General features: G+C 31.7%; 1 protein-coding gene across 2 annotated transcripts; it reads right to left on the reverse strand.

The window, feature by feature from the left end:
* Nucleotides 1-23: 23 nt before the first annotated feature.
* Tdg (Thymine DNA glycosylase) lies at nucleotides 24-17,373 on the reverse strand. 2 transcript variants are annotated; one of them, XM_076460534.1, is made up of 7 exons: nucleotides 16,373-17,373; nucleotides 14,393-14,553; nucleotides 13,250-13,319; nucleotides 9,552-9,684; nucleotides 5,846-5,928; nucleotides 4,692-4,768; nucleotides 24-792 (listed from the first exon to the last, which is right to left on the reverse strand). In XM_076460534.1, exons 2-7 carry the CDS (start codon nucleotides 14,459-14,461, stop codon nucleotides 511-513), a joined length of 714 nt encoding a protein of 237 aa, XP_076316649.1. In that variant the 5' UTR covers nucleotides 14,462-14,553; nucleotides 16,373-17,373; the 3' UTR covers nucleotides 24-510. The 2 variants fall into 2 exon arrangements, with proteins under 2 accessions (XP_076316649.1, XP_076316650.1); XM_076460535.1 differs by having other exon boundaries at nucleotides 14,393-14,550; nucleotides 16,373-17,353.
* Between the last annotated feature and the right edge of the window lie 1,423 nt (nucleotides 17,374-18,796).

The following is an 18,796-nucleotide window of genomic DNA, read 5'->3' on the forward strand; positions in this document are numbered from 1 at the left end:
AGATAAACATGTTGCATTGTTACTTTTCACATACTTTACTTTTATTGATGATAACTAGCTAAAACCATGTAAATATTACATTACAACAAGTCATTCACCTAAAGAATTTCTAAAAGAAACACAAATGTTGTTTCAAATATATGGACTCTCAATCAAGTAATACAGGTTAAATTTGTTTTAGTCCCGAGTTTACTGGCTCATGAAAGCAGTTTCCACACTAAGATATTATATCAAAATATAAAAAAGAATCACTACCCTAAAAAACGTCAAAATACTCATTTTCTCTGTTGAAAGACACAAAAATGTACAAACATAAATACCAGATAAGAGGCAAAAAATAATTATTTTCTGTGTATCTATGATCAGATTTTTGTACGAGGTTAAAAAGCAGGATTTCTAAGCATTTTACTTGGAGGAAGATTTGTGAACGTGTTTGTCTACATATAATCAAGTTTAAAATGTGTCCAGGCTAAGTGATCAAAGATGTTAAAATAATTTAAATTATATAAATTATGTTTGGGCCTTTGGCAAAGGGGAATGTTGAGTCATTTGACTTTTTGCATGAAAATATTTAGATGTCATTTCTGGTTCTTCTTCTGCTATAGTTTCTTCCTCCTTGACTTTTATTTTCAATATGTAATCATCAAAAGTAACCTCTGAAAGATCAAGGTCTGGCAATTTTCCATGGAGATGGTCTCGTAATTTTCCAAGAGCTACATAAAATGGCAGTTTGTCTACTGCTCTTGGCAGTTGAGCACATCGAGCACTTGAAGAAGGCATTACAAATATTCTCTAAAAATAAAAAAAAGAGACATTTGTTTATAACTGCAAGATCCAGAAGTTTGAAAAACAAGACTACAATTGTGATAAAATAAACTTTATTTTCTTACAAGATTTGAAATTTTGAGAACAAATCTATGATTACAAGAATAAACTTTTTTTCCTTTACAGTCTAGAATTTTGAAAATAAAAGTTCAACTGAGATTAAAGTTAAAATTTCCTAAACTGAACTGGTATTTATAACAATACATTTCTCAGATGACAATATAGCTATTCTTTGACATCAACTTAGCCTATCTAAGCATTGGTCTCACATGCTCTAGTCTTTTACACTCTGCTTGGCAATATCTGATTTGAAATTTTCTCCATCCTTATGAATTTGCCATCAATCCTAGTACTGTATATAAGCACTTCACTTAGATAATGTTATCAACACTTCTTTAAGACTTACACTGGCTCTTACTGGGAAGGTAGGGAAGAAGAGTGTCAGTGGATGGTAAGTATGTTTTGGAAGTTAATATTTTCCTAAACTGAAAATGTATTTCAAATAATACAGTGCAGGTAGGATCTACAAAGAAAGCATCTGCACAGAATAGTGGTGTACCAACAAGATAAAAGTAGTATATAAGTAGGGGAATCACATTACATCCAAAATAGGAATGTTCTTCACCTGGAAACTCGTTCCTGTACCAAAGATGGAATAGTACATGAATAATCATCACCACAGGTCAGTCCAAACCAGGTAGCTAAGGTTCCATAATTCAGGACTGAAATTAAGGGGTCTTGGTCCCTGTATCCCATGTTGGTAGCTATGGCTATTGGACTGTAATGTTATAGATATACATAAACATTTGACCAGATTCCCAACCTGTAGCCAAAGAGTGACACATTTTGCACCACCAGAATCATGATAACAAAGTAAGCAACATCAAAGTTGATAAATTTTCTCCTCAATTTGAAGGAGTTCAAAAGCCAACACACCAGACTCGGAACAAGGGGATTAAGTAAGTCGTACTAAACCAAAGGAACAGAATTCATGTAGTCTGGAATTATGAACATTCATCCTCACCCCAACCAAGTGGGTAAGGTGTATTCCACTTGCCCTTGGAATTATGGAAAGAACATAGAACACTGTGTTCAATCAAGGATCTAGGATGAGACCACTTCTTGTTCAGAATTATGATGACAAAGTGGATTTCCTTCCATGAACAATATATGAAGCATACATTGATCAAAGAGAAAAGTCATGCACACCCTAACCAAAGAGTGTAGTGCCCAGTTTGAACCAGTATTGCAAGTAGGCTCCCATAGAAGCTGGTGCCACTCCTACTGATATCTGGGAAAAACATCCAGGGACTCAAGTAGGTGAGCCCCCAACTTCACCCACTTTTTCACGAGTGCAAGAACACACTTGAACACCCTAGAGGAAAAGACTGTCTACTACCTCAGTAACTAGAAACTGGGTGTGGTAAGGAGTCCCTAACTCTGCTAGTAGAATCTGGGGTGGGGAACCTAAGGGAGCATGGAGGAACAGTGTTCTAGAAACAACCAATTTTCTAAATTTTCAAATTTATACAGTCTGATGATTGACAGAGACAGGCAGAATCCCTTTTAGCTTCACTCATAATAGTCCATGAGTAGTGATCCATGATAATATGGTAATATCATTTGGTAAGTGCCTAGATGGTCTTGTGGAACACTTCATTTGTATACAGCCATATGACCAGAAGTAAGAATAATCAAATTTGTTGCTAGTGTGGAATTGGAATGAGAAAAACATATATCCTGGGCAACACTTGCCACAAACTGAGATCCAGTGAAAACAAGATTTAAGGGATCCTGGAATATAAAGAGACAAGATCATGATAAAAGTATCCCCTCCTACTCCTTATAATCCAGCAGATGTTAAAACAGCTATGAGGTAGAGGAACACTTTCAGAAGAAAGCTGCTTGAGCATGTAAAGAAGGTGAGAGAAAAGTACTGGGAGAAGTATGAATATAAGCCCATAAATGGTCCTCCACTGGATAAATGAAAAGGTTAGCAAAAAACAAATGTGCTGAACCTGATATGTAACTCAGAAGATGCCTCACTTGTACAGATTAAAACATGCAAAATTGATGATTTTATATCCACCTCTGAGTAAACGAGAAAATCAAGGGGAACTGAAGAGTTCCAATTAATACATAGTTGAGATGATTATTGCAAAAATGGTGAAGTGGGTCGCATGACACTTCTGTGCCTGACTGACCAAAACAAATTATTAGATTACAGTCGACTGCAGAGGTGAGGAATAGATGCCACAGATTTAGAAGAAAAAAAAGTATCAAGATACAGCAGGATCTAAGGGGAGACAGAAAGCTCTACAAACATGTCAACACCTCCAACTTGTGATATCAACAACAACAACAAAAATATATATACTCTCAGCAGGAGGCAGAAAACTAAGACAAGCAAACAGACAAAGAACAGAACAAGGTTTATCTATCTTGTTACGTAATGAAACAGTAAATTTTAAGTTATGTCATTTTTTAAGATTACTCCAATTTATTCTTCTATTTTTTAAAGAATTTTAATTTTTTCTCCTTTCCTTCTACTTGTATAAGTGATTTACAACTTTGATAAAGGTTCTCTCATTCTTCATGTATTTTCAGAGAAGTTAAGGATGTGAAGGGTAAAAAGTTTTATTAGATTAATGAATAGCAGTGTACTAGTATAAATAAATCACGCACTCTGACTTGTATACTAAATCTGATATTTAGTATATGATGTATGGAATACCTATCTTCAAACAGATTGTAATTTTTACCATACTACCATGAAATTAAGAGGGTATATAATTCAAGATCGTGAAAGGTTAAGTTTTTGTAAAGTAAATTTTTTGTACACAATTACTTATTTATTAATATTAAATTAAAATTTAACATTTTTACTTTGTATTAATAAAGTGTTATTTTCAGTTTTTTTAAGTCTCTGATAGTCATGGGCTAATCACTAAATGACTACGTGAAAGGCCTTTATAGTCATGACCAACGTACTCTCTAATTTGTTCAATACATGTGTGAAATGAATAGTTTTTATGTACACCAGCATGAAAATAGTGTGCAGATGTACTTTGTCAGTTGATTATTTGGGCTTTAGGCTTATTGACTGCCCGGGTACTTAAAGCCACAAATGTGTTAAAACCTCTCACCATTACTAAAGATGTGTGCAGCTAGAACAATGAAATGTAGTACTTGACAGATTGTTGTATGGCCACCCAGGTTAAAGGGAACACTTCTCACAAGCTCATATTTATTGTTCTGATCTCATAAGTTGATCACTATATAATTGTACTTAATGCTTTAACTCATGAGCTAATATCCAGATTAATATACGTAATATCCCAATACTCAGGAACTAATTACCATATAATTATACGTAAAACTCCAACATTCAAGAGCTAATTATCACATTATTCCTAATACTCCAATATGCATTAGATAACCACACGATGATTATTAAATTAAGTAGTAGTGAACAATCAGTGTTAAAAGCAAGAAACTGTAGAAAGAACAGGTGTCATTATGTGTACACGTTTTAAGAAATGTATCTTTTGGAAGCTACAGACTGTTTTTTTTATCAATTCCGTCCTCCTAAAAAGCTCATATTTGAGTCACCACATCACATTATTAAGTAGGGGTAGGCAATCTAAATTTAGTTTATACATACTATTATGTTATGTTATGTGTACCTACATTTGTGTAAGTGGTATTTTCATTAGCAACACACATCAATCTTCCTAACATTCCAATGTTCTGTTACTACAAAAATATTCAAATTACTGATTTCAGTAAATTTATATTCATAACAATGTTTTACATGAATGATATACTTAACTAAAAACCTTGAATTTTAATAAGACCATTCTTACTGTGTTGGAATTTTCGATACATTCTGGTTGCATTCCCAGTTTAAAGTTCTTCTTTCCACAAAATATCTCATAGATACCTATAAAATTGTAAAACATGGTTTTGTAAACTACTCAACTGCAACTACAAATATGAAAAAAAAATTAGGCCCGTTCATAATGATGAAATCAAAACATTGAATAAAACTGTACATACAAAAGCAGAAACAACCTAAATACTTCAAAATTTAACAAAAGAAATTTTCATTTGCATATCCATAACTGATCACAAGTATTCTACTAAAGACATTGTATGTTGGTAAAACATTAACACAACTGATCACAAGTATTTTACTAAAGACATTGTATGTTGGTAAAACATTAACACAACTGATCACAAGTATTTTACTAAAGACACTGTATGTTGGTAAAACATTAACACAACTGATCACAAGTATTTTAACACAACTAAAGACACTGTATGTTGGTAAAACATTAACACAACTGATCACAAGTATTTTACTAAAGACACTGTATGTTGGTAAAACATTAACACAACTGATCACAAGTATTTTACTAAAGACATTGTATGTTGGTAAAACATTAACACAACTGATCACAAGTATTTTACTAAAGACACTGTATGTTGGTAAAACATTAACACAACTGATCACAAGTATTTTACTAAAGACACTAAAGACATTGTATGTTGGTAAAACATTAACACAACTGATCACAAGTATTTTACTAAAGACACTGTATGTTGGTAAAACATTAGCACAGGACAACTAACAGAGAATTAAATAACTATGTTAATAAAATTTTAAAATGTCTGTTAAACAAATAACATCAAAAACTGATAAAACAGTACTTTCAAGAAAGCCTCAACTGAAAATTGCTAAGTTAAGAACCTCTCTTTCAGTTTTCGTGATGTATTTTTGATTCTGTCTCATTCACTTACAACACCATGATAAAATAGTTAAAGACAGAATATAAGAACATTTTCTAAAAAATTCTGTCTTCCCTTCTGTTAGAGTATGATTATGATGAAGTCTTACTAAATACACCCCTCTTAGGGAGAGAATGCTTCATGAAACAATGTACCTGAAAAAGTCTGAGACTATATTTTAAATTAATAGATAAATAAGTGTAGTGTGTATATAAATATATCCACCAACCTTTGCCATTAAAAACTGCAATTTTTGGAGCAAAGTTTTGAAGTTTCTTGATGAGAATCACTGCTCCCTCCTTAAGTTCTTTTCTGGTAGCAACATGAAACAAAGATGAAATTAAAGCTGAAAAAAAGTACTCACATCTTACATCCCTTTGTCATTCACTTATTTTTGCCTATGTGTGCTCTCTGAACATTGAAACAAATTTTAATGATAAAAATCAGTTGAAATGTGATTTGACAATTACATAATATCTCAAGAAAAGTAAAAGAAACATTAGTTATCTGCTAAAATCTTAAGATTTAGAAGCTTTTGGAGTAAAAAAGAAAAAAGGCTTTTCTAGTGTTGTTAGCAAGCTTTAGTGCCAGGCTGACAGTTTTTCATTACATGTTACACCTTTTACATCTGAAAATAGTTTCAAATGTAAAAATCATTAAAAATCTGTTAACACATTTAAAAAATTTTTGACATGAGCAACTGAAAACTGAGGTTCACAATTTAGACACTAACATGATATTTTCATCTTTATATTTCAAAGAATTTCTTTACATACTTTACAATGTGGTACTGACTCAAATTTCAGATTAGTTGAGCCGAAGGTTAACCATTGTTTTTACAAATGTTTTAATTAATCACGTTGGAAACAAATGAAAAGGATATCTGTCCTTCGTAATTTCCTCTGCACTGTATAAACATGTGACTAAGATAAAACCTAAATCAATAATCAAATCTTTTATATTTTGTACAAAAATAAATCAGTGTTTTGTTTTAAAAATATTTTGCTTCAAACTTTGAATATTTGTATCAATCTATAAGACATCCTGTATTATTTCTGTAAGTAGGAGTCAGATAGCAATAACACTTGAGAATGGTAAATTTATTTCATCAGGTATTTATATATATAATTATAAATCATGCAGAGAAACTTGATAATAATCAGATTAATTAGAACCAGATACATTCTAAAACAAGAATATGATAAAGGTTACTTTGAGACAAATACATAAATATTTTTTGTAATTAGGAGTTCTTACTCTGTAATACTATAAAAACTATGAAAAATCTATTAAAAATTAGAGTGATAAATACAGCATATGTGGCTAAGCTACACACACAACGTTAGAAACAGTATAAATGATTAAGCAATCATACTTTTCATGTCTTTTTTTGTTTTTCATAAACTTTCATTTCATATGATAATTTTCCAAACTTGACAAAAACATAACTTAATAACATTATTATGAACTTTTAGCATTTTGCCTTCACATTTTACAAAAAACTATTATGTCAAGTTGTAAGGTGTTTTACTTGTCTAAAGAATTTCATCTTTTGTGATACATTCTTGAGGTATATTTTCATAAAAAGGCATGCTTGATTCGAATGTTGTGTGTCTGGCTAGTCCTAGTCTATTTGGTGGTGATATAAACAGTCAGAAGCACTTGAAATGTAGTTATAGACAAAACATAATCAGCTACATATAAAAACTCATAAGGAACATGTAATGATAAAACACAACAGTTGGATATACATAGCAAAAAAAGATGTGTTATTTTGGGTATATAATTAGATCTGAGGGAATGTTAGTAGTTATTCTGGTAAGTAAAACTGAAGTAAGAAGAGAAAGTTGCAAACAGACATTCACTTGCACCTGTGTCATTACAAAAATAGATTTGAAAGACAGTTGTCTGAAATGGGGAAGAGTGGTTTGATGGATACACTTAAAACATAACTGAAAACAATCTGAAACAGTTACTTCAGTAATATGTGGTACACTCTTGCTCTATACCTACATTTGCTCTCAAATTTGTTTCCCAAGGACATCACTCATTTGATTACTTTAATCCAGAACACACATCTAACTGGTAAGGAATATTATATCTTCATCATGAATATATAATCATTGTACACCTACGTCATACAATGAAGGTTTAATTGCACAAAAACATTTCTCAGACCAAAGACCCATAACAGACCCTCTACTACACACACTTCTATGTTTAGTCAAACTTGTACTTGCACTTAGTGTCTTCAATCTTAATGGTAACTACTACCAACAGATCTATGGAGTCATCATGGAGACTGAAATGGGTACCACCTTTGCCAACCTGTTGAACAATCAAATACAATGGATCAATACCCATGATGTATTGTTGCTACATATCATCCATGCCTAAATCTGATTTAGAAGCTTTCTATACTTTATTTCTCACCCTTCTTTAGAATTTACTCAGGAAATACCTGATACAACACACCCATTTCTTGACATTAACATCTACATACAAGATGACCATCTGTCCACTAGGATACATAACAAAAAACACATTCATGCATGTACCTGTACAGAAAAAAAAAAGGGTCAGTACATTACTTACAATTTCTACGACCATGCAAGCTATGTAGCAATGATAAGAATTATAAATCTAAATCCAGAGACATGAAAACTACTTTTTCTGAAAGACACCACCCTGACTCTCTCATCCACAATACAGCCACCAAAGTTATCTTATGCACCTATAAGAAAACATTTAACCATACTGATTGTATTCCACTTGTACTAACATACCACCAGACAAATAATAAGATCAATGATATTACAGTAAAGAGCAACACAATATCCAGTGAAGACTCTATCACTACATCTGTTTTCAAGGACCCACCCATTATTTCTTATAGACATAATAAAAACCTAAAAGAAACATTGGTACACACTAACCTTAAACAAAAACAAAATGATACCCCAAGCACTCACTCATATAAAATAAATGTGTCACCTGCCCACTTACAAATGGCACAACACATACGAGAAGAGAACACAACTTTCAACATGAGACAATCATTTACAGGTATCACTGGATATATCTTTTATGGCATAATTTGCAAAAGATGCAATAGTTTATACAATGGACAAACAGGTCATCAACTGGGCCATCAATTACATCTAAACCATATTAAACTGGGAAACCAAGATATACCTGTAGACAAACATTTCATCACCACCAACCATACAGTTGAGGACTTTTCAGTTCTTGGATGTGTAATTTTTACGCAATAAATGTAATTTTGCTTAGAATTTTCACACTCAACGTTCCCAGTACTATGAATGCAAATTCTTAAAATTCTGCATGTGCACTTTTGTTGTAAGTTGTGCAACCTGAGGAAGAGCACTAAATCAAAACATCATCCTTCTTTAAATAAAAATATATAAAACTTGGCAAATGTTCGACCTATTATTCAGTTTTCATATTCCATCACCTATGCAGTTTTAACTGTACTTGTCACAAATCATTGGCAATTTTTGCCATTTTTCTGTGGTTTATAGCCATAAATAGTGACTAACACACTCATCAAACTAAAGTATCAAAAGATATACGTTAAAGAATATTGGTCCTATTGAAACAGACTGGACATACGAAATAAAAGGTTTTATCAATAGTAAAATATAATTGAACTTCTGAAATGAAATGAACCACATTTAACAGTTTTTCAAAACAGCATTTTACAATAAAGGTTTGAAAATTATAAAAAAAAAACTACATAAAATCAAATGAATTTTTTGAATCAGAACTAGACATTATTTAGAAAATTTCTTCTACGTTTTATGCAATTTGAGTATTTTCACTATAAGAAGGGAAAAAACAATGACAGGATATTAGTGAAACACCTCAAGTCCAGAAATGGTTGAACTGGTTCAACATTTATAAATACATTATACCTTGTCAGATCTGCACTACTTCTCGTTGTTCGTTCTACAATGTTGGTGAATCCAATCCCATATTCAATCAGCTTATAGTCATCCATGGCCGTCATGGGTTGTGGTATTAACCCAGATAAGAACAAACACTTCCCTAAAAAACAAACAAATAATACCTTAATTTAAACACACAAGATTAAGCACATCCCTACATCTGCTGCAAGTTAAGTTACATTTTCTAAATTAACTTAAACATAAACATATCCTTTCAGGATAATTATAACTTCTGAAACAAAATAAAAACTGATCAACATCACTGAACCAAACAAGCAAATACAAAAAAGGTTTTTCACAATAAAATACAGAGGCTTGGCTACATTTAATGAATATTGTATTGAGCAAATCAGTAAGTCATACGAGCACTACAGCTAATATCATTTTGTGGTGGAATGGGAAGTACCAGACATTTTGACTTTGTTTGGCATTTTTCAGGTAGCATTATGCTACCAAAAATTAATCACTTTTTGGAAAGGTATGTAATAAATAGTCCAAAAACGTTATATGAAACATAACTAAAAAGGATCTCTGCTGTGTTGTGGCATAACTAAAACTGATAAAAAATTACACATCACAAACTTAGTCCAGTTCACAGTGCAAAGGTTGTTGTCAAAAGGTTTATAATTATAAATACCATCTCAATAACTACAATGTTTTTTGTATCCCAGCATGCCTGAAGAGCCTTGATATAATGCAAGAGACCTCAATGGTACGAGATAGATCAATTATAGTGGTTTACATATATATATATATATATATTAGTATAGACACAACTTTCACTCAAAAGTTTTTATTAATGAATACAAAGGTGTACGAATCCATTCATATGCTCTAGGCAACAAATATGAGAAGCAACATGAATCAGGTGTATGCAAGTTGTTACCAAGACAAATTTGTTTAACCCTTGTGTACCTCAAAGACCTGGAGAATAAAACAGGTGTTCATGCTATTTCATATGAGAGAAAATTGATGAATTTGTCAGACACAATTCCTATAGGATTCTGTGAGAGTAAACTACTGACACTGAGAAACTACCATCTTCATATGTTAAATAGATCATGTAAAACCTGCACAAAGCAGTGGCATTCTTTTGACATGAAAATATTAACAAAGAGCATTTTGCAATGTAAACTATGTTGCATGGCTAACAAATAGAGAATGACCAAATGTGGAGATGTGAACTGTAATGTCACAGGTAGACTACAAATCTCAAATGGAGGTCTGAACAATTTTTTGTTTGTTTGTTTGTAATTAAGTAAACAACTACACAAAAGACTATCTGTGCTCTACCCACCATGGGTATCGATTCTTGGTTTCTAACACTGCAAGTCTGCAGATATACCACTGTGTCAGTAGGGCTGATTACTTATGCAGATTTGACATTACAAAGGTACTTGGTATGTTGTAAGTTCCTCAGTTTATCACATGAGAAAAAAAAGGTGGTCTAAGGACAAAATAAAGTTCAGGACCACTGTCCTACATCATATTAGGTCTTCCAGCCAAATTTCTTTAATATCTACAGTTTCCTGTTTACAGGGTTATACAAAAAATCAGGTCGTTGAAGTAAGCAATGGTCATTACTTGCTATGCTTGAACAGTACATTTAAAATCTGAATGTTTCCACATTCAGTTAATGGCTTCAATATTCACATTCAAAATGGTGTATGTCACACTGCATAATGGAATACCAATTTTGACGACAATATTATAGATCAAGGTGTCATGACAGAGTAATATATATGATAATTACAGTTCATCCATGCATTTCTTTGAGTTTCTGAAATGCCTTTCTAAAGCAGAAACCTCACTGCTCATGCACCATATGCTTGTTGTTTGTTATACACAAAGACTCCCTTGGCATGTCAACTTTGTGATAACATTCAGTGATTATGAATGAAATATTACCAAACCTCATTTGCCTTGTAATATGGCTGCTGTGTGTAGTTATAAATGACACCATTACTTATTCTGTATAGTATATGAATCAACAGAAACACCTCATTTCATACATGATGTTGATTTTTGGAACTATACTTTGAAGATTAAAGGTAATATGGAATTATTCCAATAAGAAAAATTTGTGTGGTATTCATAATTGATAATAATGGAAACATCAATAGTGAATCAGCATTGTCACAAATCTATTTCAAGTTTACAAAATTAGCTCAAAAAAATGAGGAAATTAAAAAATCCAAATAGCCCATACAACCACCTAAATCAATTTCCTTAGCCACTATTTTAACTAATGTATCCTAATTAGTATCCAGTAATAAAAGATTGGTTGGTTGATTTGGCATTTTATGGTGCAAAGCAACTAGGCCATCTGTAACAAACATCTAGTAAAAAGTTAAAATTAAAGTAAAATTATTAAAATTCATAAAAGGAAATTAAGGTAAAACAAAACAAAGTTTAATTTCTGAAGTAAAACTTAAATAGCATTAAATCCAATTTTTATATCTAGTCTACAGCAGTAAAAGAAAAACTACAGTAATACAAGTTGTAAAGCAGGACTTTCTGTAGCATAATTTTAATTATCATAACTCGTCAGAGGACTAACGCGTAAATTCAAACATCAGCGTTAGACACCTGAAGTTGGCTTTTCCAGTCCTGGTTTTTGAGTTATTTGACGTTATGGCCATTTTCTAATTTCAAATCAAACTAGATGTACTTTGATTCTTAAAAGGGAATCACATTAAAAAAGATTTAATTTATAAATTAAAAAACTTAAATAGCATTAAAAAGATTAATAGCCTTTAAAAAATTAAAACATTTCTAAGGTGGACAGTGTCACCATCACCAATAACACTATCTGACGTTATGGATAAACCTTGAGACAGAACATGTTTGAAATGGTGTCATCTTTGAGAGTCTTAATGACAGCAAAACAGTGAAATGTGACTTATTGTGACCTGAGTGTTACACAGACAACACATTAGTGCCTCAGCCCCACATAAAAGAAAATGAAGAGTTAAAAAAAAACTGATCAATGTGTAGTCTAGTTAGGACAACTTCCTCTTTCCAATCCTTAACATGTGCTAATTATTATTCAGTAATAAAAGAAAATAGTAAAATATCACTAAGTGTAATAATAATTACATTTAGCATAGCCTTCTCTAATGAAGAGAAAAGATTTTACTTTATGATACAAGACAATTTATAACAATGAGTTATCAATATATATTTAATCACACTGTTACCTGATTTAAATCCTTAACACAATAGAGTACATAGCCATGACTGTCAATAGTGCTTTTTAAAACACAGGAATTTCTGTAGTTTATGCAAACAGTAACCACAAATTAAAAAACACATGATCTTTGTATACCGATTAGCTAAATGATGAGCATCCATAAGTTCTGTTCTTATCCAAGAGAACAAGTCAAGTGCAAGCTCAGAGACCCAACAATTTATGTTTTCCTGGCTCTCAGTCCTGAGAAAAGTGAGGTATTTGAAAAGAGAAAAATTCTGATTTCACACTGTTAATTTTACTATCAACAGTTACAAGTATCAAGCTTGATGAAGTTACGAGCTGTAAAAAAACTCTAAAATATTCTCTAATCTATACATGTAACTCACATTAATTTTTTCTTGAGAAACATACAATTATTCTTGAATACAATGAGTATTTTAACTAAAAACCTCAGACTTAAAATAATACTTACAGAAGTGATTTCCTGGACCAGCATAGTGGTGACCTTTGTAAGCTGCACATAATCCAGGATTAAACCCTATCTATAAACAGAGAAAATAATATTAGAAACAAGCACAAAATCTATGTATATTAGTTAAAATTAAATAAAAATCTACACATTTTTTGGCATGTTTTCACAAATATATACAAAGTTTGCCAATTTTTATGAGAAAGTTCTAAAAAAAATGTGCATTTTTGTTTAATTTGAAATTATGTTGAAGTCATTAGTTAGGTCTCATCTGAGTATTCTGTACAGTTTTTGTCACTTTCTTTATCTCATGAAAGGTACTGGCTCATTGGAGAAGGTTAAAAAGATTTACTATGATGCTTCGGGATGGATGTTTTGTCACACAAGTATAGGTTGAGATCTCTTAATTTATTCTCTCTTTGAAAGAGAAGGATGATGTAACTAAAACATCCAAGACTATTGAGATAAATAAGGTAATACATCCAATAAAGCAACAGAACAAGAGGTCATAAATTAACTTTTGCAAGTTAGACACGTCTCCGAATGAGAAAGTTTTATATCTCCACTACAATAGTAAATTTGTGAAATTGATATTTAAATTGTAAAGATTACAACTGATAGAAATTTAAAGGAAAGGTTGATGATTATGTTTGAGATCAGGACTGGACATAATGATTAATCTTCTGTTTTGGAAAAGAGGATGAATGTAAGAGCTTATTTGACAATCCAAAATACAACTTGACATCCATCATTAACAATAATATGGAATAATCTACATATCTACAGTTTCACTAAACCTCAGCTGGTTTAATCATCTCAAAACCAACACAAAAACATTCTTTCTTCAGTAATATTTCATAGTGTATGTCAAAGTTGTACTGACAATATTTTTAAAAAATTAACCACGAAGTAAGCCAAGCATTTATTTTGAGATTTTTTGCTCAAAAGATTACAACAAATATGTCCAGAATGATGGCCTAAATGTTTAGGTTTTAACTTTCTTCTGCATAAAAATTACATTTAATATAGAAACATTTGCAGATTAAAAACAGTTGCACAGCCTGCCTATTTGTAGGTGTTTATACATTTTGATGAAATAATACTCAATTTGATTACCACAAATACACAATGGCAAAAATTACCTACAATAACAATATCAAGATTTTCTGCCAGATGATCAGGTAATTTTCTGTGTAAGACATCTTCTTCTGGCATCCCATTAAATCTGTCAACCTTCTTGGTCTGCTTAAAACAATCTGTGATTTTTCCCACTTTTTTTTCTTTTCTTTGGAAGGCTTAATTTGCTACTGAAAGATGTAAATTAACAACATGTAACATAACTTCAAACAACAAAAAAATTAACAAATTTATTTTTACAGAAGTAATTTTCCACTTTGACTGGGGCTTGAATCCCAGAACTCCATTTACAAAGTTCTTACAAAATATCATATTATATACCTAAAAACGGCTCGTTTGGGTTGAGAAGATTCTTATGTAGAGGAATGAACAACGTTTTGACCTTCTTTGATCGTCGTCAGGTTCACAAATTCACTTTCTTTGTGAACCTGACGATGACAAAAGAAGGTCGAAATAAAACTTTTCTCAACTCAAATGAGCTGAATTTACATGTATATTTTTCTCTACAAGTGGGTTTTCTTGTTATTGCTGAAAATATCACATTACTAACTAAAATTGTTCCATGTCTTCAAAATACAATAAACTACATATTAAATTTGATCATATCAAATATATGTTTCACAACTAGGAACATGGGTTACTGAAAAACTTATTATTACATACACGTATAACGTACGTATTTTGAACGTAGAAGAATTTTAGAGGTTAATACAAAAATACTAAACCTCGATATAGCTAAGTTTTATACAGTAACATGTGCCTGATTGTGAAAAGCCCAGAAAATTAGGCAATTTGAAATTTAAACTATTATGGAGATTTCATACTTTATAATCATAAGTGGAAAACACAAGCTAATTGAAAAACATGTTTCTTCCACTTTATGTTCTGAAACTGCACATGCTAAAGTACCATATACTTTCCAAATCCTGACCAATGTGAAAAATATATGTTGATAATTTCTTCATGAATTGGCCAGAAAGTCAAGATACTTCTATGGGGAAACATTATGTTAAAATGTAGTAAATTATCAAACAACAATATATGTAAACATAAATAAATTTACTGTAAAAAACAATACATTTCAATAGTATCTAACAAACCAAAGCTGCTGAAATATGTAGTATGTTTCCTATAATAAATATAATTGTACTTACATGTCCTTGTTTGTTATTTTAATATATGAAAGGTGCAGATAAGTTCAAATGTTGAAATACACTTATGAACTTTGGGTAAAAAAATTTGGAAAGGGCTTACATTTTGTAAAAGAAAAATACTGATGTTCCTGAAGAAAAAAGTCATGTTATGGTAAAAAAATTGATTCAAGCAAACAAAGATATGTATTTGTAAAATGAATCTAAAAGCAGGCTTAAAGAATGATAACCGATTTCAATTACTTAAGTTACGAGGAGATACTTTCGAACATGTTTTCTCTAAGTGACAAAAAATAAATTAGGAATAATAATATTTGTTTCAGATGTTCAAAATGATAAGAAATTTGGTAATACTTCTTGGATTGTATGTTTGAGTGGCAAAAAAGGTAGGATATACAAATTTCAATATTAGGAATTTCTTTGATTTAGCATAACATTACACACTAGGTTATATTAGCTTTGGCCATCACATAGAATTAATCCCAATATTTCAGTGTTGTAAGTTCATAAACTTATATTGATCCACTGAGAAATAATCAGGAGTTACATATTTAAGCTTTGAAAGCCTAAATGTTAGCTAGATTTTTGAAATTGTTTTTATTTATCAGTTAAACTTGTGGAGTGGTAATTTGGTATGTGCAATTAATTCCAATTTCTTTTCAGCCTCTGTTGGCCAGACATGTCAATGTGAAGAACTATATTTAAGCTCAAATATTAAACAATTTATTTTGTGGATGAAGGATGACTTCAGTGAAATAAACAACATTTCAACACTATAGTAACTAATTATTCTATTGGCTTGTGTCACAACATGATACAATTATTTTCAGTTTCAAACCTTATTTCAGATTTCTCCATTTTGATTTCTCTTTCTGTCTTGTTGAATCCTTCTTCTGGGATGAGTTCATTATACTTAGGTTTGGAACAATACCTTGATAAGGTTGATTCAGGTATTCCATCAGCTGTCTCTGATTTACACTCAGAATTTCTGACAACGTCACTTTGAATTTGACATTGCTGATGAGAGTTTAGAAACTGACTCACAGCAGAAATTGGCAAGTGTTCAGTTTCATTTATAAAATGTATTTTCTTTCCAAGTGTGTATGGATTTGAAACAGGATAATAGAGTGTGTTATCAGGATACTTTTGGTAATGGTAGGAATAACTATCACTATTACCTGTCACTGAATATTTACCTTCGCAACGGATTTCATGGTTAGGACTCGAATGATGCGACTGTGCATCAAACATGTGGTTACTACTACTAGTAGCGCTATATTCTTCACATGGTTCTTGCTTGATATAAACTCCATTATACGATTGAAACATGGTGAAATTTTGTTATACTGACTATTAGTATCACTTATTGAAGTTATTCAAGATTACTTGTCAAATACCTCTACAAAAAATTACTTCACAGAAGCTCAAAATACAATTCGAATTAGCATGAGAAAAGTGCATCACCTTCATCTGATACTCAGTTACAGTCATACCTTCTATTAGTCATAGTATATTTTCCTGTGTTAACAGACCTATTAGAATAATAATTTGTATGGGTATAGCTTGTAAATTTACTCTTTACTTTTAAGTTTACTAAAAGCTTCATACTACTTAAGTGTATTTTAATTACATGTATTATAATCACAACATATTTTAATTTTCACACACAAAAAAGAATTTAACTATAAGTATATTACATTTGAGATACCGATTTACAACTTAAAAAGTCGTTAAATGACATCACAAATCATACAACAATCACGAAAACACAAGACAAGTTTCGCACATTCCTCATCACCACCATTTCCCGTGACGCACTAGTTCACAAAGACAAAGGTGACTTTTTTTTGGCTAACAGAGTTTTCATCATAACAATATAAAAATAAGCTTAAAAATCAATGAATATATAATCATATCTACTCATAAAGCAAGCACTTGCATAATAATGTAGCCAAAACACTACACAACTGTTATTCTTAAAGCTATAAGACTCGTGGTTTGGAATTATTTGAAATAAAATATATTTATTTCGTATTAACTAAGGATAACACTTCTATGATGAAAATTGTAATTAAATAAAATTTAACAGTAAAAGTTCTACTAATCTCCTAGTTAATGACAATGTGACACAGATCATTGTAATACTTTCTTTCTCTTATCCCCAGTGCTACAACCGTATGCCTATGGCCTCAAACCCCTTATAATGCGGGTTTCAACACCCGTGATGGGCAGAGCACAGATAACCCATTGTGTAGCTTTGTGCCTATTTACGTATAACAAGTTCTTTTAGTGTCGAAAGGTGAATATTTGATATTTACCAGAAATTTCAATTTTATGTTTCTGCCTCTACGCATGCTTGAACTAGACAATGGCGCAGTTATACTCTGCAATTGCGGGGCAGGGACGAATCAACAAGATTTGTAACTAGTTACAAGGAAACAAATGTAAAGAGCCTAATTACCTTCTATACAGAGAGTGCACCTTTTGTAGTTATTGTATGAGAAATTTCTGTTATAGAAGAAACCAGCCAAGAAATGTGATGATTCGTTGTCTGTTCAAGTTACCAGTTTTTAGGTTCTTTCATCTTCGGCATTTCCGAAAATGTCTCTGAAAACTTAATTTTGTATAACACAGTATTTTCTCAAGTAACGTTAACTGTATAGAGATTTAGAAATAATTAGAGGCTATTTTTTCCCTATTTTTAACTTATGGAAATGTCTAAAGGAAAGTGAATAAGAGATGAATCAGATATCATACTTCTCTGTCTAGTTATATTGTGGCCTGGCATGGCCAGGTGGGTTAAGGCGTGCCAAACATGCTCACCTTTTCATCCGTGGTGGCGTTATATGTGACGGTCAATCCCACTATTCGTTGGTAACAGAAAAGCCCAAGAGCTGACAGTGGATGGTGATGACCAGCTGTCTTCCCTTACACTGCTAAATTAGGGATGACTAGCGCAGATAGCCCTTGAGTAGCTTTGCGCGAAATTCAAAAACAAACAAACAAAACAATCTAGTCATGTTGCTCTCAACATTTTGATGAATTCATATGCTCACCATTTTCTAAGTACATGTAATAATTTTGCGTCTACGTTCTCTGTACATGTCCTGTTTGTAGTGTCACTGATTACGCTGCACAACAAAGTTTTTGCTTCTTGAACACTGTTGGGTGTTCCTTATATATATTTTGGCTGCTGATCACGAAAATCACATCCACATTTGCCTATCACGTACCGTTTCATCGAAATCTTCAGTTTTGCTAC

This window comes from Tachypleus tridentatus, chromosome 10 (assembly GCF_004210375.1).
Source record: "Tachypleus tridentatus isolate NWPU-2018 chromosome 10, ASM421037v1, whole genome shotgun sequence".
Classification (NCBI taxonomy): Eukaryota; Metazoa; Arthropoda; class Merostomata; order Xiphosura; family Limulidae; genus Tachypleus; species Tachypleus tridentatus.